At 49.8% G+C, this 21,062-nt stretch overlaps 1 protein-coding gene across 5 annotated transcripts in view; it reads right to left on the reverse strand.

Annotated features, from left to right (window-relative positions):
* The window catches only part of GTPBP1 (GTP binding protein 1), a 32,758-nt gene that overhangs the window by 4,865 nt on the left and 6,831 nt on the right, over positions 1 to 21,062 (reverse strand). For 3 of the 5 annotated variants that reach the window (XR_012515542.1, XM_074391348.1, XM_074391349.1), the window contains exons 3-12: positions 17,436 to 17,616; positions 16,509 to 16,857; positions 11,674 to 11,797; positions 8,950 to 9,064; positions 7,235 to 7,379; positions 6,946 to 7,128; positions 6,046 to 6,181; positions 5,234 to 5,412; positions 3,515 to 3,715; positions 2,539 to 2,586 (exon numbers count right to left, since the gene is read on the reverse strand). Coding sequence is in view for 4 of the 5 variants with exons in the window: in XM_074391348.1 (XP_074247449.1) it covers positions 2,539 to 2,586; positions 3,515 to 3,715; positions 5,234 to 5,412; positions 6,046 to 6,181; positions 6,946 to 7,128; positions 7,235 to 7,379; positions 8,950 to 9,064; positions 11,674 to 11,797; positions 16,509 to 16,857; positions 17,436 to 17,616 (1,661 nt within the window). In the remaining variant the exon portion in view is untranslated. Of the gene's footprint in view, positions 1 to 9; positions 2,587 to 3,514; positions 3,716 to 5,233; positions 5,413 to 6,045; positions 6,182 to 6,945; positions 7,129 to 7,234; positions 7,380 to 8,949; positions 9,065 to 11,673; positions 11,798 to 16,508; positions 16,858 to 17,435; positions 17,617 to 21,062 lie in introns of those variants that run through there. The other 2 variants (XM_039463273.2, XM_039463272.2) reach the window with 2 other exon arrangements.

Here is a 21,062-nt window from a genome sequence, read left to right on the forward strand (position 1 = left end):
ACACAAGGGTCAGGCCTTGCCATTCCAGGTGATTGGATTAACAATTTTATTCTGCATTCACTACAAAAGGGCTGGTGTTTTGTTCCAAATGTTTAGCTGGAAGGGCTGTAGGGACCCCCGTTATCCCCGTTAAACACAGTAAAGCATGGTTCCAGTCAGCCTCCTACTGGCAGGTGTGGGCCTGGCAACTACCCAGATCCAACCCCACCCTCCTGAGTGTCTGTGGCCAGAGGCCAAGGTGGTCACCAGAGCTCCTGAATGCCAAGAATGGTTCTGGCAACTACTGCTGTTTGTAGGGGCAAAGAGTTCAAATAAAATGAGGTTCTGCCATGGCTAAGTCCTGTGGAAACCCAGACCCCAAAGGCCCCTGCCATGCCAGGGGGCTCAATGCCAGAGGCTTGTTATGGAGGCACCAGCAGGCAGTGGCCCCTGTAAGCAGAGTCGGGACAGAGAACAGGAGGGAAGCAGCCAAGAGACAAGACCGGGCCGGGCCAGCAGACACACAGGAGCAGCTGCCTGGGAAAAGCCAGGGGGCAAGGCTGGCATGGGAATGAACAGCTGCTGGTGACACTTCTGAGCTTCAGTTCCCTTAACCAGAAAAACAACAAACGACTCAGACGGCCGCAGGGAATGTCAACACGAGAGCACGAGACCCCTGACAGTCCTAGCTGCAGCCCTCCCTTCCAGCCTGCCCAGGGCACAGAGGTGGCAGGGTGGCTAACAGCATGCAGACTGCTCACTAAGGGAGCCCTTCCTGAGTGCAGGATACCCCAGGGTCTCACACAACCTTGATGTACTGCTTTGCCTCAGATGAGGAAACAGCTTCAGAGAAGGCTGGTAAATTTGTCCCGTGTCACCAGCTGGTGAGGGAGCCTGAACACAGAAGCCATACCTGCCTGACCAGGGAAGCTGGCCTCACAGCACTGCCCTGCTCCCAGCTGTTGCCAGGGGCCCCAGGGCAGGCAGATCAACTGTGTTCCCATGGCAGCACCTCCACCTGGAGGGCTGGGCAGGGAACACCACAATGTCAACTTGGAACAAGCTTTTATTTTGAATGCTGGTCTGATCAGTCCATGGCCAGGGGTAGGTGGTAACTAGAAACGGCTGGAAGGAGGGGAGGGGAGGGGACCAGCAGTCCGCAAGCAGGAGAAAAGGAAAGGGTTGGGGACAGGAGGAGGCAAGGCTGAGGAAGGACCCAGCCAGCTGGGTGTCTGCCCCAGCTAGAGAAGGAACCACCCCCACCCACCAGCCTACCCTACACCTGTGGCTACAGTGCAGAAATCAGTCTAGGTGGGTTCAGGCCCATGCCACCATCTCTGGCCTGCACAACCCCACACCAGGCAGGTGTTCTTCCAGAAGGCTAAATGCTCTGCTAAGCCTGGCTACCTGCCCTCCCCACACTCCAGTTGGGACTTTCAAACGTGGAGCTCAGGCCTTCACTACTGTGCTCCTGTAGCAGCCATAGGGGTGACATGGCAGGGAAGAAGGGGTTCTAGTCTCAGCCTAGCTCAGGGGAACATCTCTCCACCCCTCCAACAGGAGGCGCTGGAAAACAGGATCCTGAGCAGACCCAGGCCCTGCCGTCTGATAACCAGTGCCTGAGGCCCAACAGGAAGCGGGGTGAGGGGAGGCTCCAGGCCCCGAAGATCAGGAAAAGCTGAGGGCAACCAGGGCCAGCCCAGGCAATTGCAGGATTGTCTCCAAGGGGAAACCCACCAGCTGTCTTTTCATCGGTGGCAAGGGTCAGGGTCAGAGTCTAGGGTGGGGAAGAGTCCTACAATCTCATCGCCACTCCCCTCATGTCTACAGGTTACAACCAGAGAACTTTTGGCATGACCCGTTTGGGGGTTTAAAGGGAAAAAGGAGAGAGAGAAAAGGGGAAGCCACTACCTTCTGTTAAAATGCCCAAGTCCTAGACTGGGGGTTCCTGCTCCGGCAGCAGCAGACACCAAATCCCAGAAGCCCCCAACCCAGTCTGCTCCACGAAGGGGCCTCTGAGTGCCCAGAGCAGCAGCAATATAGGGAAGGCAGCTCCTTCTGCTCCCAACATCCCCTGACGGCCCTGAGGATTCTGAGAGACGGACACACAGGTGGGCAGCCATGGAGAAGAAAGGAGAGGCTGAAAGGACCCTGGGGGTGGCACTCCACCACACACACACACACACACACACACACACACACACACACACAGAGAACAGAGAGAGACAGAGACATATAATAAACAGAATAAAAACTAAGGGCCCAGATGTACAAAAAAATGTGCGAGAAGAGTGGGGAGGAGAGTGGGAGATGGTCAGTCCTCCAGAAGTCTGGCTGCCTTCCTCAGCTTATAAATTACAAACCCCCTGAAAATGGGGGTGGGGCAATGCAGAGACTCTGGCTGTGGCCCGAGCAGGAGGGCTGGGTGGCGGTCATAGCTGCTCTGCCCATCTGGTGGAGCGGTGGCCAGAATGTGAGGACCCCCTGGGTGATAGGGGTGGGCCAGGGGAAGGTTCAGCAGCCGCTGGCAGGAGTCACACAGGCCCCCTGGGACTTCACCTTGTGGCGCTGGCCCCCTCGTCGCCGGCCTCCACTGCTGGGTTTTGGCTGAAAGAAAGAAAGGAGCTTGAGAAGCACTGGCCTATCAAGAGCAGGGCCAGAGAGCAGAGGGGCTAGCGGGGAGAGGGGGAAGGAAGATGTGTGACCAGGCAGTGTGGTCCTCACCCCAGCCTGACCAGGAATTTACTGGGTTACTCTGCATGCAGCATTTCCCCTGTTTCTAAAATGGAGCCAGTGGCTGCCCTGCCTTCCTTAAAGGGCAGGTGGAACACACGTGATGAGACAGAGAGGCGGCGGTTCAGAGAAGCACAAAGCAGAGCAGGAGAGAGAGGAAGCGAATTAACCAGAGGAAAATCCAATGGGAGACAGACAACAGAATGGACAGACAGACCCAGGATAGCCTCCTTTTCCAAAGGGGACAGATGGAGAAAAATGCTGGGGAGAGGAGTGCAAGGGGGCACCACGCCTTCATCACTCCAGTAGAGAATGCCTGCAGGAGACAGCTGGCAGGAGAGGCCAAGTAAGAGCCTCTCCAGCACATCCCAAGGCCACCTCCCCTTTAGGATGTGTGCATGTCAGGGAGGGGACAGAGGAGAACCCTCTAAGTCAGTGTCTCTCAAACCTGTTGGACTGCAGGGCACACATACGTCACTTGGACACTCACACAAGCAATACTTGCAATACTTACTATGAAAGGGAAGCTTCGACATTTTTCTGTTCTATTTTATTTCATTAAAACCAAATGCTAGTTAGGGCCAATTAAGTTGGTTCCAGGTGGGCTATATTCCGTGGTTTGGACAGCACTACCTTATAGCTTTACAGACAAATGCCTCACACTCAGGGCACTTAAGTGACAGAGCTGTTGAGGAGACCCTCCAGCCAGGCTTGAGGCTTGCCTACACGTCACCCTTACCAAATCAGAGTAAAAGCCACAGCCCCCACCACTGTGCCAAAGCCTCGAAGGGCCCATGCTCACCTGTGGCTGGAGATTGCTGGACGCAGCTGGTTGCCCAGCCCCTAGAGAGGAGGCTTCATCTCCAAGTGGGGGTGCTCCTACTGCTGGCCCGCCAGATGGGCCCCCCTCATCTCGTTTCACCAGGGGGCCCTTTTTCGTCGACTGCATTTTAATCTGCTGGGGCTTGGAGTTCATCGGGGAGTTGTTGGTGGTCTGGAGGAGCTGTGGGAGTCATGGAGGAGGATGAGGCTAGAGCTGCAGATCAGGGCCATTGGCTTGGCTACCCTCACCCCCAACCCCTTATCCAGGGACTCTCATTCCTCGCCCTTGCCACTTCAGGACAAGGCGGAGGGCAGGAGGGCCATGACATGCCATGAAGAGGCATTCCATGGGCTGATGCCTCACTTCCTGCCTCTGCCCCGCCCATAAAGGCTCCTGTTATCTGCTACAGGTGGTGTTCCTGCAGAGAAATTATCACCTACTATTATCTGCTACAGGTGTTGTTCCTGCAGAGAAAGTATCACCTATTATCTGCTACAGGTGTTGTTCCTGCAGAGAAATTATCTGCTACTATTATCTGCTACTGGTGGTGTTCCTGCAGAGAAATTATCTGCTACTATTATCTGCTACAGGTGTTGTTCCTGCAGAGAAATTATCTGCCACGATTATCTGCTACAGGTGCTGTTCCTGCAGAGAAATCTGTAAACTTCACTCCTACCTCCCGCTCAGTCCAGCCCCCCAAGTCCAGAGCCTGCCCAGAGCCTGGCAAGTGGAGCTCTGGGCTCTCCTCATTGCTAAGCTGGTGGAGACTCCTCAGAGCGTGAGCTGCAGCTCCAGCGCCAGGACCCTGCTGCTGCCCCCGTGACAAGAGTCTAGGGCAAGTGTTAAGTCCAAGCCTCCCAAAGAGACCAAGTGAATGTCTCATCAGCTGGAAACATTTGGAGTTTGGCTATTCAGAAATCTTAAAAGCTGCCCACCAGAAGTAACTGCCTTGAAATCTTCCCTTGTGGCGCAACTTCCATCTCATACAAAGCAAGAAAGAAGCCCAGTGAGTCCCAGAGGACATTACAGTGTTTGCTGCAGCCCTAGCCAAACTCAGCCAGTCCCAGGGCATGCAGGCCTTCAAGGACATCTGTAGCCCCAGGTCGACCATTGATGGGGGCCTTTTCTGGAGCCAAAGCCAGCCGAAGACTGATTGCAAGATCTCAGACAGGCTGGGGCCAGTGCTTCCTTTGTATGGAGCAGGGATCAAACCCCTCTATCAAATGCCTCTCCCCAGGACCAAGAGCAAGGCCTGCAGAGGGCAAAGGGTTGGTCCTGGGACACACAAACAGCTTAAGCCCCAAGACAACTCACGTCCATACCCCCTGTATCGTCCAGCACTCACTCCAACCAGATCTCTGCTCTGAGAGACCTTAGACATGGCCCCAGTGAGGCCAGAGGAACCCATGCCAGCACCATGGAGGCTGAGCCTGGCAGGGCCCAGACATTCTGTCACCATTTTCTATGGAGGAAGGCCATACCCCAACCCTACTTCTCCTCTCCATGGTCACCACCGGTGACCAGGACAGGAGGCCACGGGATACCTCTAACGGAGGAGAGAGATGGTACCGAGGCCACACCTCAGTGGGTCCAGCTCTCCCCGGGTAGTGACTAACCTCTGCCCTGTGCTCAGGGTCAAAGAACAGGAGTGGCCCCTGGTGCTTCCTGGAGGCAAAGCAAGGTCTGCCCTGGCCATACCTTGGTGATGGTGCCGACAGCCTTGGTGCGGCCTTCCCGGAACACCAGCCGCTGGTCTATGTGCAGGTACTCAGGGGTCTTGATGAAGCGGAAGTGTACAGTGGCCTTGTCCCCAGTACGCAGACAGTCCTTGTCCATGCTCAGAATGGTGGCTGTCTGCCTGATGCTCCCACAGTGCACTGTCGAAGGAGCCAGAGGTCAGAACAGGCTGGAGCCACCTGGTGGCTTCCAGACAAGGGGAGGCAGTGAGTGAAGGCATGAAATATGCTTGAGCTGTGGAAGGGTGGGGGCTTATCTCTGGGGCTACAGACTCCTGTGAAGCCTGCTCTTGGCCCTGATCCTGCTCTACCATCTACATTTTTCTCCAGCTAATGCCCACCTGTCATCCCCCACCCCCAGGCCCTGTGCAGACAAGGGTCTTAGTTCCTAGGATTACAGCATACTCTGCACATGTGCCTCCTTGCTGGACTGTGGGTTTCTGTGGGGAAGGGTCCTTGTCCATCTACCTCATCTTTGTTCCCAGCATCTTAGCAACACCGCTGGGCACACAGCAGCATTCAGCAGATACTAGCTGAAGGAATGTATGTGAGGTCCTTGAGGAAAAGTCTGGGTCTCAGAGCCCAGCCCTCACTGTTTGTGGGAGTGAATCAACACTGTGGCTCATGGGTAGAACAGAAGGAACAATATCACTAAATAGGAAGGAGATCCACCACGCAGCGGCAGCTGGAACTGGGGGGCTTGGGTTGCTGGAGCACCTTCTGACGGGAGCTAGCACCAGGGCCTCCTGGGCTGGCAGGGCCTTAGACACCTACCCATGGCCTGGTAGCGCGGGCTAATTGTGGTAGGGTGGTGGAGGACGAGAATCTCGGCCTCAAACTCCCAGGAGGCTTGGGGATTCAAACGTGGGGAAACCATCACCATGCCCTTCCGGATGGACGAGCGCTTGATCTGAAAGAAAGAGGGAACCCCAGCCCTCAGGGACAATGATGCCTTCTGCTTTCACCCCTGGTCTCAGGGACCAAGAGTCTTTCTAGGGGTAGGGACCACCCCAACTCAGCCTGGTTTCCTCACCACTGGACCACAAGCCTTCTAGGGTGTACAGCATGAGCAGCCTCAGTGCTCCATGGGAAGACTCAACACTATTACTCGGAGTCAGGAAGGCTTCATGTGGGAATCAGCACTTCAGCTGCTGGGCCATGAAGGATGAATGAGGAGGCAAAGGCAGGCAAGCATTCAGGGGGAAGAACAGGTGAGCATGACCTGACCACTGTGGGGAAGGGCTTTTCCTGGTTAATTTGGCTGGTGGGTAAGGTAGGTGACCCCAGAAATAGCACCCACCCCAAACCCCAGGAGATAGAAGGCTGAATGGGAAGACGATTTGGCACAGATCCCAACAGCTCTACATAGAAGGATCCTTGCACAGCAGGGATACTCCTATCTGACCTTAAGACTGAGCTCTGGGCACTCTGCTCAGGCACCAGAGGGAGAAACAGAGCTTAGGAGGAAGGCAGTCCTTGCTCTAGCACTTCCAAGCTGTGTGTCTTGGGCAAGTCCCTGGGCTCTGAGCCTCAGTTTTCTCATCTATAAAAATGAGGCCAGTAATCTCAACCTTGCAGAGCAGCCATGAGGACGGAAGTGGGTGAGTGCGGCATCTGGCCCAGAGCCTAGCATAATGGAGTCCGAGGGGAGTTTTCAGTATCATCGATACTCACCTTCTTCAGCGCAAAGGATGCTGTCTGGCCACCCCGCACCTCCTTGACAGGCATGCGCTTGCGATGGATGGATTTGACAGCAATGGACAGGAAGTTACCCAGGGGGTCTGGGCCCAGCAGCAGCGTATCATTCAGCTTGATCAGACCTCTCAGTGTTGTCCCCGACACTACTGTCCCCACACCCTGCCAAGGAGAAGACCCTGGCCTCATAAGTCCATCCCCAGCACAGACCCACCCCCTGATGTACTATAGGATGTGTCCACCCAGCCACCTGCCCAGAGCCACTCACCGGGACAGAGTAGGTGTCATCGATCTGAAACTCAGCAGGCTCCTCCTCCCTGTAGCTGGTGCGGGGGGAAAGGAGGTTGAGGAACATCTTCAGCAGATCTAGGTTCTCACCTGTAACATTGGAGATCTGGAATATCGGGCACATCCTAAGCAGAGGGAGAAGAGAAAGGAAGAAAGTAGAGAGGAGCTCAGGAGGCCAGCTCCTCCCCTGATACAGGGCGGGGACAGCAAGAGGGCTCAAGGAACAGATGCCACTATTTGTGACCCTACCTCTCCCTCACCTGCCTCCGAGGGCTTGACCTCTCTGCCCCGACCTAGCAAACTCCTGGCCAGCCCTGCTCTGAGGCCTTCTTCTCTCACTCAGTTCTGTCTCTGACACCTGTCCTCTCCTCCCTGTCCTCCACCACTGCCCTAGTTTGGAACCTCATGACTGCTGCCTCCTCAAGCACACGCATGCTTACTTAAAACCCTTAAGCGCCTTTCCACTGCAGGGAAGACACCTGAATCCCTCTCCCAACAAACAGCCCTTTGCTTGGGCTTGTAGGCTTCTCTGCAGATTCACTTCTTGCAAATTCCTACATTCCAGCCACACTAGAGAACTTTCCTTTCTCCTAAAACCTTGACACTTTTCTGCCCTTATGGATTTGCTCACTCTGACCTTCCTTCCTAAATTATTTCCCTTTTACCGAAATACCAGGTCCTCTCACCCTCTGAGCTCATCTCAAATACCATTTCTTCCATAAATCCCTTCCTGGATGGACACTCTCAACTCCTCTGAGTTCCTGGAGAGCTTTTTTTCTGTCACATGTGACTGCATCTGTTTTCATCAGAGTCCTGTAAACAGTCTCTATCGTTCCTATTTAGGGTGAATGAATTAAAATCCTTGAGATTAGGAGTTAGACATTCCCCAGAGCTCCTAGAATAGTGCACAGAATAGGCACTCGACAACATGAACAAGCTCAAATGGGGCTGCCTGAAACATGCCCCCTCTTCTGGCCAACTGATGGTACTGACGATCACATCAGGGCAGAGGCATAGGCAAAAAGCCAGGCTGCTCCGGGCCCAGCACTATAGACCAAGCTCTGGGCAAAGAGGCAGAGTTCATAGAGTTCACCATTATCAAGAGAACATCTCTAATCAAGGAACTAAACACCGTAAGGACAAGGACTGTGTTCAATTCAACTCTGAATCCTCAACATCTAGATGAAGAGACTGGCAGAACAAACATCCGATAAATATTTATGGAATGAAAGAATACATTAATGAGTAAATGCCAAACCTGATCTATGATTAGTGAGCTTTTGAGGAACAACAGTATAAAAACCTGAGTTACAAAAATGGCTGTGTATCTGCCATCCATCAGCCAGGCATAGCACTAAGTGCTCTGCATACTTCATTTCCAACATTCATGGGAGCCCTACAAGGAAGGGAATGTTCTTTCCAATTCACAGATAAGGACACTAAGGTCTCAGCCAGGATGCTAACCTCAGGAACGCCAGTACCTCACAATCTGGGTTACATGATATAAATGCACGGGAGACCCTGTGCTAAGATCAGAACCTTCTATTTCCTCCAATCTCTGAATAGGAAGAGGTGTTCTGATGTGCTGTTTTCATGAGACCTCATGCCCAAACTGACAGCCATTCCAGGCCCATCACTCACTATGGTCCTGCCTGCAGGGGTGCCTGCCTGAAGTGTGTGCTCCCCACCCATTACCTTTCGGAGCTGAAGTTGGAGGCTGTGACAATCACATCGTCCTTGCTCTGCACCAGCACGGGGATCTTCCGGCAGCCTGGTGACTTCAGCAGGCGCTGTAACAGCTTCAGGGTTTCTTAAAGGGTGAAATGGAAGAGAATTAGGGGGACACAGCCTTCTCTTTGGCCAGGCTTCCAAGGCAAGATGGGTCCACTCATTACTGCTGCTCAAGCAGGAGACAGATAGACGGACCAGTGTTAAATGCCACAATGCCTGGAGAAGCAAAGAGGAGGATCAAAACTTTGGGTGTGCTAGAGTAAGAAAACCACAGATAGCACCTTCTTTTCTAGGGTTCTGCATCTGAAACCTGGCAGATTTCTTTTGTGTCTAGATGACCTGCCTCCTGTAGGCATATGACCTGAGGGTCCCCAAGAAAAACAATGCAGTTCACACTTCAGGTCTCAGAATGCACTACTTCCTGGAAAAAAGTCTCATCCAACAAAAAGGATCTCTTAGACATTTAGGAGTCTACAGAGATCCTTATTATGAGGCCTCCCAAAAGGATACTTTTCTACAGTCTTTAGCAGTGAGGAAGAAAGGCACAAAGGCCTAGTCCTGCAACCCTGTGTCAAAGCTCTGGTGGTAACAGGTCATTAGACCCTCTGTCCAAACTTCCCCATATATATCCAGCTTAGCTGGTACAGCCCAACTCCTTGTGCCTGGCATCACCTGAAAAGAGATGCCAGATTCAGGATCTCAGGAACTCCGCACTCGGAACCAGAAGGAACAAGGAAGAGGATAATTCAAGGCTGTGCTCAGACCAAGAACTAAATAGGGGAAGAAGTAGCAAAAGATTCTGGACTGATGGAAATTCTGGCCAAGATCTAAGTACAAGACAAAAAGACATTTTACCCGGGGTGCCCCTGTGTACTGAAGGTAGCAGCTGCTGTGGGAAAGTTGCTCTGAGCCTCAGTTGCCCAACCTGTGAGTGCCATTCCTTGGGGCATTTCTGCCATGGCAGCCCTCAGGCCTGCTGCTTCTGGGAGAACAAGCTTGACAAACATATTACAGTCTGGTTCTGGTCAAGCAAAATTCATTAGCACCAGGTCCTCATGTCATGCACCTGCTGCCACCCAGCATGTGCCCTATTTCAAGTATACAGCCACTGTCAATGGAGAGTTCAAAGACCTAAGCCTTGATGATTTTAAGGGGAAATATTTGGTGCTTTTGTTCTACCCTTTGGATTTCACTTCTGTGTGTCCTACAGAATTTTTTTTTTTTTTTTTTTTTTTTTTTTTGAGATGGAGTCTTGCTCTGTTGCCAGGCTGGAGTGCAGTAGCATGATCTCAGCTCACTGCAACCTCTGCCTCCTGGTTTCAAGCAATTCTCCTGCCTCAGCCTCCCAAGTAGCTGGGACTACAGGCACAGGCCACCACACCCAGCTCAGAAATTGTTGCTTTTAGTGACAAAACTAAGGAATTTCATGATGTGAACTGTGAAGTTACTGCGGTCTCAGTGGACTCCCACTTTAGCCATCTGGCCTGGATATATACACCAAGAAAGAATGGTGGTTTGGGCCACATGAACATTGCACTCTTGTCAGATTTAACTAAGCAAGTTTCCCGAGCCTACAGTGTGCTGTTAGAAGGTCCTGGTCTTACACTAAGAGGTCTTCTCATAAATGACCCCAATGGAGTCATCAAGCAGTTGCGTGTCAATGATGTCTCAGTGGGCTGAAGCGTAGAAGAAACCCTCTGCTGGGTGAAGGCATTCCAGTATGTAGAAACCCATGGAGAAGTTTGCCCAGCAAACTGGACATGGGATTCTCCTACAATCAAGCCATATCCAGCTGCTTCCAAAGAACGTAAATCAGTAGATCACCCATGTGTATCTGCACCTTCTCACCCCAGAGAAGAACCACAGTTGAAACCTGCTTTTATCATTTTAAAGATGATAATTTGTAGAAGGCAAGGAACCAATTATGCCTGTATTCGTAACTATTACTCTAAATGTTTTGTTTCTGTAATATTGGCTAAGGCCTTTTAAACACGGTTAGTTGCTAGTATAAGGAATCCCTTATTGGTAACATCTTGGTGGCTGGCTAGCTAGCTAGTTTCTACCGAACATAATTTGCCTCTGTAGAAGGCAATTCTTAGATCATGTCTTCAATGGAAACACTCTCCTGTCTTAGCCTTACTTGAATCTTGCCTACAACAAAGTAGAGCAGCACACATTGAAAGTTTCTGATCAAGGGTCCTGAAATGTTCATCTTGAATGTCTTTGTATTAAACTGAATTTTCTTTTAAGCTAACAAAGATCACAGTTTCAGTTGTTATCAGCAGTCTAATTTAACTCCTGCAATGAATGTTTATGTGACTGAAGTAAATGTGAATATTATTTTAGAAAGTGGCAGAGTGACTGAACTGATCATGCATGATCTCTCATCCCTGATATTTACAGTATATGTAGTCATTTTTCTTATTTTAATCATTAGCTAACTTTGTCTATATATATTTCTAGATATTGATTAATGTAATAGATTATAAAGGATATGTATTGGATCCAGGGATTGCATTTTGAAATTATAATTATTTTATTTGCTGAAGTGTTCAATGTCAAACATAAAAATAAACATATTGTAAAATTAAAGAGAAATGATAAAATTTTTTTTAAAAGGAAAGAAGTTTAGTAGGGACCTCTGCCTCCCAATCGGAGGAGCTGCTGCTAGCTGGAGGCCTCACTTACCTTGCAGGATGTTGGCAGGACACATGTCAATCTTGGTGACTACCACAAAGACAGGTACATTGAGTGCCAGTGCCAAGCCTAGGTGTTCTTTGGTCATCCCCACGATGCCAGCATTGCTGCCCACCTATCCCAACACAGAAAGAAACTGTCAGGATGAGAGAGAAAGAGATTGCTGCTGGGTGGACACAGGGGCTCAAAGGCAGATGTGGATGCAAGCTGGGCTGGGCAAAAATCACTTTAACCCCTGACTCAATGATGCGGGCTGTCAAAATAGGAGAAGAATAGCAAATAATAAATAATAAAAAAGATAAACCCAGTCAAGAAAAACAACCATCTTGAGCCATCAAAGTGAATCCAGGACAGGAGTGGTGGCTCATGCCTGTAATCCCAGCACTTTGGGAGGCCAAGGCAGGCAGATCACTTGAGGCCAGGAGTTTGAGACCATGCTGGGCCACCTGGTAAGACCCCATCCCTACAAAAAAACACAAAAATTAGCTGGGTGTGGTAGCATGCAATGTAGTCTCAGCTACTTGGGAAGCTGAGGTGGGAGGATCACTTGAGCCTGGGAGGCTGAGGCTGCAGTGAGCCATGATCGAGATACTGTACTCCAGCCTGAGACACAGAGTGAGACTCTGTCTCAAAGAACAACAGCAACAATAACAACAAAAAGTGGATTCGGCTTAACATCCCTTGCGCTCAGTTTCCCCATCTGTAAAATGGGGAGATAACAATATCTGCGTCAGAGGGTAACTTGATTTTTAAATGTCATAACACACATGAAGGGTCCAGCACACAACCATCATGAACTAGGTGTTTAAGCAATTGCCCCCGTTATTACTGTTACTATCCTTCCAGTAACAATAAATGTTTCCAAATATCACCATAAAGACTGGTTACATAAATCAGGGCCCATGTATAAAATGTGCTGTACAAAAGAAGGAATAAATTCTTATCTACTAATATGGACTAATCTCTAAGACATGTTTTTAAGGGGAGAAAAAAAAGCAAGGTATATACAGAATGCTATCATAAAAAGAGGTGAGTGGTTAGCTGGGCATGGTGGCTCACACCGGTAATTCCGTCAATTTGGGAGGCCAAGGCGGGTGGATCACCTGAGGTCAGGAGTTCAAGACCAGCTTGGCCAACATGGTTAAACCCCTTCTCTACTAAAAATACAAAAAATAAAATAAAATAAAATAAAATAAATAATTAGCTGTGGAAAATAAAAGGTGGGGGGGGAATAAGCGGTAATTAATTAATGCCTTTAAAAAAAAGCAGCTGAAAGATATGTGGGAAACATCTGAAATAACATAAATGCAGAATAGATATTGGAGGATATTAGGTAACCATTATTCATTTTCTTGATTGTAAACATAGTAAGATACCAGCCTAACTTTTATGCTGAGGTGTTTGAGGGTGAAAGGTCATAATGTTTATATTGTGACTTTGTCTGGGGTGAAGACCTTTCCACTATTTTCAAATGACTTGGCAGAAAAAAAAAAAAAAAAAGCCCCAAACTAAGCATATATACTTGGCTGGGCATGGTGGCTCATACCTATAATCCCAGCACCGTGGGAGGTGCCAAGGTAGGAGGATTACTTCAAGCCAAGACTTTTGAGACCAGCCTGGGCAACATAGCAAGATCTCATCTCTTTAAAAAAAAAAAAAACAGTATTAGCCAGGCGTGGCTGTGCATATCTGTAGTCCTAGGTACTAGAGAGGCTGAGATGGGAGGATCCCTTGAGCTGAGGAGTTTGAGGTTACAGTGAACTATAATCGCACCACTGCACTCTAGCCTGGGTCACAGAGTGAGGCTTTGTCTCTTTAAAAAAAATTAAATAGGTTTTCATAATCGCCTTCTTTGAGAAAAAACAAAAATTAAATAGGGCTGGATGCAGTGGCTCACGCCTGTAATCGCAGCACTCGGGGAGGCCAAGGTGAGCAGATTGCTAGAGGTCAGGAGTTCAAGACCAGCCTGGCCAACATGGTGAAACCCTGTCTCTATTAAAAATACTAAAAATTAGCTGGGTGTGGTGGCACACCTGTAATCCAGCTACTCAGGAGGCTGAGGCAGGAGAATCCCTTGAACCCGAGAGGTGGAAGCTGAAGTTAGCCAAGATCACACAACTGCACTCCTGCCTAGGCAACAGAGCAAGACTCCAACTCAAAAAAAAAATTAATAAAAAACATATATACACATATGTACCCATCATATATACATATAAATATTGCAAATTTTTGGGTTTTTTTTTTTTTTTGAGACAAAGTCTCACTCTGTCACCCAGGCTGGAGTTCAGTGGCATGCTCTCGGCTCACGGCAACTTCTGCCTCCCAGGTTCAAGCAATTCTTTGCCTCAGCCTCCTGAGCAGCTGGGATTACAGGTGCCTGCCACCACACTCAGCTAATTTTTTTGTATTCTTAGTAGAGATGGGGTTTCACCATTTTGGCCATGCTGGTCTTAAACTCCTCACCTAGTGATCCACCTGCCTCAGTCTCCCAAAGTGCTGGAATTACAGGCGTGAGCCACTGTGCCTGGCGACAAAATGTTCAAGATTGCTCAATCTAAGTGGCAAGTTTATAGTATTCATTATACTACTTTTTTACCTTTTCTGAATGTTTAAAATTGGATGGAGAAGCCGGGCGCGGTGGCTCAAGCCTGTAATCCCAGCACTTTGGGAGGCCGAGGCGGGTGGATCACAAGGTCGAGAGATCGAGACCATCCTGGTCAACAAGGTGAAACCCCGTCTCTACTAAAAATACAAAAAATTAGCTGGGCATGGTGGTGTGTGCCTGTAATCCCAGCTACTCAGGAGGCTGAGGCAGGAGAATTGCTTGAACCCAGGAGGCGGAGGTTGCGGTGAGCCGAGATCGCGCCATTGCACTCCAGCCTGGGGAACAAGAGCGAAACTCCGTCTCAAAAAAAAAAAAAAAAAAAAAAAAAAAATTGGATGGAGAAAATATACACACATTTGCTGGTCTGAGTACAAAATATCTCTGGCAGGTCCACAAGAAACTAGAAATACTGGTTGCCTCTCGGAGGAAACTGAACAGAGGCAGAAGGGAGACTTTTCACTACTTTGTACCATACTAAACCAGAAGAAAATTAAAAAGAAAAACTGCTGTGATGTGTTTATACAGTGCTCTATCCACTCCAGTGTGTCCTAGAGATGCCCCCCTGGGTCATCACAGCTCCCAGGTGAGTCACCCCGGCTGGCACTTCCCTCTCCCTCCACCAGGACACCTCCATAGTCTTCCTCCTAAGGCTTTCCATGCCCTTCAGCCACGTTTCCAATCCAAAGCAGACTCACTTTTGCTCTTCCCAACCTGGAGAAGACAGTGCACTATGGCTCTGTTTTCTGTATATCTTAAATATTTTTTCCTAGAAATTGAATGTCATGGAACTATAATGAAATATTTCATTGTTTTCTACAGAAATGTTAATATTTGGATCACAACTAGTAAGTCAGATAATACATATGTAATATTTTGTCTGGAGTGAAGACTTTTCCATTAATTGCTGTAGCTGAGCTGGAAAAATGCTTATTCCCAACCAGTTTCTATACCCTTCTTAATATCAACCCAACAACGCCCCCAAATAAGCCCTCTGGATCGTCTACTGAGATCTCTTCCTGGTGAGCAGCTTTCCTCAGCCCAGTCAAGAAGCTGGTCATGGCCATTTGCAACATTCAAGGAGATGGGAAATGAAGGCATGCTGAGGTCCCAAGAGCCTCAGGCAGAGAGCCTGTAAGTGTTCACATGGTATGCTCTGCCTCCCTTTACTGCTCCAGTTTGGGGAGAATTTGCTTGAGAACCTGTGTTTGTGGAGCAACTTGATCAAGTCTGCTATGAACAGATGCTCATGTTTACTACATTTATTAATACAGGCAGCTGAAGGAATCAAGAAATGGGGAAAGTTTTGAGAAGGGCTTGCCAAGGGAACACTCAAGGCACGTGTGTCTCTGCCTCTCTCCCTTCCCGCCCTCCCTCTTCCTTCCTCCTGCTGTGAAAGCTGTGGAGATGTGCACAAGGTTACAGGCCTTGCGGCTCCCCTCACCACTCCCATGTCTGTCCAGGGAGGAAGATCAATGGGTCACAAAGGCAAGCTTAGCAATGGGATCCAACACAGAGCCCTCTGCTCCTTTTTTTTTTCTCAGTTAATCTATTAGATGAGATGCTTAAAATTTTTTTTGTTTGTTTTTAATGTTCCTAGCAGGAATAGCTGCTTAAAAATTTAACCACACTCGATCCTAAGCGTTTTGGAAGCCTCTGGACAGCCTTGTTCATTGCTGTATCATCAGACCTCACATGGTACCCGACACACAGGAGCCTCTCAACAAGGGCTGTGCACTGGCCGATCTTCCTCCCAAGCTCTAGGAGAGGCCACCTCTCAGGGCCTCTTGACTGTGGCCTGTGCCTCCTTATGGCTCTCTTCTCCATTTCTTCCCCAGGCCCACCCCCATCTGAAGGTACTACCTACCTAGTGTCACCTCCTTAAAGTAGCCCAATCCTCTGCAAAAAACATTTCTGAAGGTAACAAGCCCCAGGAGAAACCCTTCTCCATGCCTCTAAAAAAAATAAGATAGGTCTTCAAGGGTACCTGGTTTCTACCAAAAAGATCCCTTCCCTCGTCTCATGTAAGGGAGAGATCAAGGTTCACACCTTGAGAAAGACCATTACTCAGAGGACTGGGCACCCCCACAAAACTTGCCAGCCTCACCCAGTATCAAAGCCCCAAACCAACAGGCCTCAGTCTCAGAACAGTTTCAGACTTGCACTTAACCAGACCCATGCAGTTCTGCTAAAGCCTCCCCTCCAAGGGGCGCCTCCCACTCACCATGAGCATGCAGAAGTCAGGCAGATGGCCTGTCATGCCGAAGACAGTGGTTTTCAGGTACTTCTCATGACCAGCCAAGTCGATGAAGGTAATGACCTTAGTGGACTTCTCACAAATCTTAGTCCACTCCAGGCTGCCACCGTGGCTGTCAGGCTTGTTCACTACATTGCCTTCGCTGTCAAAGCCCAGAATGTCGTTGCCCACACTGCTGGTGCGACCAGATTCAATTTCATGTTTGTGGCGGAAGAGTTTCTGGCGAGCAAAGCCTCGGCCATTGTCCAGCTCCCCATGTGTCAGGACCCCCAGGAGGGTGCTTTTGCCGGCATCCACATTGCCCACCACTGCTACCCTGTGTGTACATGAACCCATACATCTGTGTGAGAGTTAGTGCATGAGTGAAGTGGAGCACCCACTCACAACCCCAGTAACTGGATCTGCAAGTCTGGGCTTGCCCCTGAGCCCCTCCGGTTCACGGCTCCTCCTTGAGCAGGAGGAGCACTGTGGGAAGGTTCCTGGAGCTGCTGCTGTGAGTCATGAGAAGGGTCTGGAATCCCAAGGTGGCTATCTCCCTTAACTCCCACTAGCTGCCGGGTGCTGCCAGGAAGAGCCACAAGGCTACCAGAGGCACAAAACCCTCTTCTTCATGACCCTGGTTTCCAGGCTCACAGGCTGAAGGGAAAACAAACACACCCACAGAGAACGGCAACAGAATGCACGGCTGGCCTCTCTTCATGCTCTTCCCAAAGGGAATTCTCTAGGGTCAGGGAAGTGCAGAATTAGAGAAAGGAGCCACCACCTCCCTGGACACCCAGACACTCTTTCCACACCTCAGGAGGGGAAAGGATGGAGCCAACATGCTGAGTGCCACAGGCTCAGTCACCACCCTCCGTGAAGAATGGACCCCACACTGTCCTGAGTCCTCCTCACCTGACCTCCAGGAAGTCGTTGTCTCCGACTCGTTTCCGAACCAGGTAATCACGCACGCGGCCCCCAGCTTCTTGCCGTTCCCGCAGGAGGATGACATCGGCCTCTATCTGTTCTGCCATGCTCTTCACTGTGGCGTAGGAGGCCTCCATGTCAGCTTCACTCAGCCCATACTCTGTCCCATCTGGTGACAAGAGCCCAGACATCAGCAGGAGAGGGAGTCCTGACCAACCAGCCTGACAACCAGCCTGCCAGGAACCCCACCTAACGAAGGCTGCTACCTCCCAAGCCCAGCACTGCAGAGGAACAGGGGTGCTCTCCACCTGAGAGAAAACCTGGGAACATATCAAGTTAAAACCTGACAGTGCCACAGATCTCCTCATCAAGCAGGACATTCACTAATTCATTCAACAACAGTCACTGAGGCTCTCCCAGGTTTTATGCCAACCCTCATGCTGGGTACAAGGACTACGGGTCCCCCTAGCGAGCTCACAGACCAGCAGGGGAGGCAGATAGGAAATTAATTAATTGCAATACAGCTTGAGTGCTGCACTCTAGGACTCGACGAAGAGATCGGAAAGCACTGCCTGGTGAAGCTGAGGGCAGTTCTGCAGAGGGCTGATGCCAAGCTAGGTCAAGTGCTGGGCCTGCAGGAGAACAGAGAAGGACCTCCTAGCCAGAGGAACAAAGCGTAGCGTAGCAGATCATGGCATGTTCAGGGACCAGGAGGCAGCTCAGCATGTTGGAGAGCAGAATGGGTGACATGGAGTGGCAAGAGACCACATGAGAGGTGGAAGTAGCACAACAGACAGACAGCAGCGACACACCTTCCACACCAGGCAGTGAGACGCCCAGGGCTGAGGGAGGGGAGTAACATGACCAGATGGCTGTGGGTTAGAAGGATCTCCTGGGTAGAGGTGCTGAGTGTGCACCAGCAAGGAAAAGTCCAGTTAGGAAGTCATTCTAATAATGCAGGCAAGAGATAATGACAACAGAAAGATGGAGGAAAATGGGGAAGGAATTCAGAAACATTTTAGAGATAAGATTTTTAACCGAGGCAGCTCAGCTGACATGTCCAGCAAGCAGCTGGAGAAACGAGTTTGAGCTCAGGACAAGGAAGGGAACCAGACAGAGGGCAGGACCAATCGACCAGTTATTGAGCTCCCACTATATGACAACCCATCAGCTGCTTTCCATGAGGTGTCAGATTTAATTTCCATGATCACTCCCTCAGCCTTTCCCAGCTATCCTGTCTCCCAGAGTGCCCCTGCTCCTTCCCCTGGCTGGCTAACCTCTTCAGTAAGTGTGACTCTCTTCCCCCGAAAGGCCTTGCAGCACGAAGTACTCTCCTTGTCTCTTCTTCTCTTCCTCCCACTCCAAACAAATTCCTAAACTACGGAAAACTGCCCCCCTTCCCTTGCCCTTGTTTATCTGCAAAGCTACCATCTCCTGTTTTTCCTTTCACCATCAAACATCTCAAGAGTCATCAACACATGACGGTACTACCCCACCACCTACTGACTCAAAATCTGCCCACTAAGGAAGAAACCACAGTTGTCACATGCCACCAGGGGCCCTTTTTTTTTTTTTTTTGAGATGGAGTCTCACTCTATCACCCAGGCTGGAGTGCAGCTGCACAATCTCAGTTCACTGCAACCTCCGCCTCCCAAGTTCAAGTGATTCTCCTGCCTCAGCCTCCCGAGTAGCTGGGATTGCAGGTGCCTGCCACTATGCCTGGCTAAGTTTTGTATTTTTAGTAGAGATGGGGTTTTACCATATTGGCCAAACTAGTCTCGAATTCTAGACTTCAAGTGATCTGCCCACCTCGGCCTTTCAAAGTGCTGGGATTACAGGTGTGAGCCTCCGCGCACAGCCCACCAGTGGCCTTCTGACCTCTCTATCCAATGCCCTCTTCTTAACTCCTCCAGCTTTTGATACTGCTGGCTACTCTGCCTTTACTTTTTGAAGCACTTCCCTCCCACCCTGCTCACCCATCACCTGACCTTTCCTGATATGCCTCCCCACCCCTGTCCCCTGCTCCTGTCTCCTGAATGCTAGTCTTTTCCAGTTGTGTGTCAGTGATCCTCTTCTGTTTCCACCAAACTTTCCCCTTGGCCATCTTGTTCTATGGCTTCAGCTGTCATTTTGAAAACTATAAAAACACTTATTCCTAACACCATCCTATGCTCAGAACTCCAGACTGAAGTTCCAATTGCCTGGATGATAACTCCTAGAAGTCTGATATCCAAATTCAATACCCTCCCCGGCCCCACAACCCTCTTTTTAAAAACAGCACAAACACTAACAATGTTAATAAAGCATTTTGGTTCTTACTGTAATCTTATGAGGTAGGCATTACTGTTCCCTTTTCATTTAACAGTGGAGTAAAAAGAACCCAAAAAGGTCTCAGAGCTGGAAGGGGCCATGAGTTCGCGTCTTTGGATTCCAAATCTAGAGCCTTTTCCTCCAGCACAAGGGTTCCTCTTACTGCCTGACCAGTTCCTTCTTTATTTCTGACAATGACAATACCATCTCCAGTCTCATCAGTCTGGTCCTGCTGATTCTAGAATTTTACCATGCCTTCTTCCCTGATGTCTGCCCCTTTCGCCATTCCGCAGCCACCACCAGCCTGGTTCAGGCTCTTATTCTACCTGAATCACCACAACAGACTCTTCACTTTGGTCTTTGCAAATTCAGTCTCTACTGCCTCCAACCATCCCCTTAAGTTCCTAAATAAAGCACAGCTCTGATGCTGTCACTTCCAAGTCAAAACCTCTGAAAGGCTCCCCAGGCCCAGCTGCTTAATAGCCTCCCCATTTGTGCCGTACTCCCTCCTCAGTCTCCCCTTGTAAGCTCTGTCCCAGTGCAAGTGGCCCCATCACACACACAGCACTCCCCCTTCCTTGTGCTGGGGTTCTTTGCAGGGTCCTAGCTCTACACCTTTGCTCGTGGATTTCCTATCCTGAAAACCCAACAGTGCACCTCCTCCTGGCAAAATCCTACTCATTCTGTCCACAAACATTTGTGTCTCCCTTACATTTGCCATGTACTGCCTTGTGCAACAGTGTTTTGGATACAGGTCCTCTCCTCCCCCCACAATACAAAAGCATCTTGAAAACAGGGCCTACGTCGCAACAACTCCCTGATGCCCCACAATCAGTGCCTTTCCTATATCAAGTCCTCAAATGTTTGTAAAGTATAAAACAAATGAACAAAGAGGAGTTTCTAAATGCATGGCCAAGCAAGCTGTGAAAGCCTTTCAGGTTAGAGAGGTGCTTGCTGGAAGTGCTCCTGAGAAGGCTGGCTAACCCTGCCATGCTTGCCAGGATCCCAATTCTATTCACCCTCCCATGCTTCTGTTCTTTCAGGTCCTGCTCCACACCAAAGGCATCACCAACATCACCTTGTCCATCAGGGCTCTCGTCACATTACCCGCCTCCAGCATGCATCACATTCCTCACTCTGTATAAGTGGAGACAAAGGTGGAGGAGAAAAGCTGCAGAGGTCCAATTACTAAAGGCCACATATTCAGCCATGCCAGACCCTAATCAGATTTCCATCCTGCCGGCTCACTTACCTTTCCTATATGGTTTCTCCTGTTCTACAGGCTGCAAAGTCTTCCTAGACTTT

The sequence above is a fragment of the Saimiri boliviensis genome, chromosome 21 (assembly GCF_048565385.1).
Source record: "Saimiri boliviensis isolate mSaiBol1 chromosome 21, mSaiBol1.pri, whole genome shotgun sequence".
Taxonomy (NCBI): Eukaryota; Metazoa; Chordata; class Mammalia; order Primates; family Cebidae; genus Saimiri; species Saimiri boliviensis.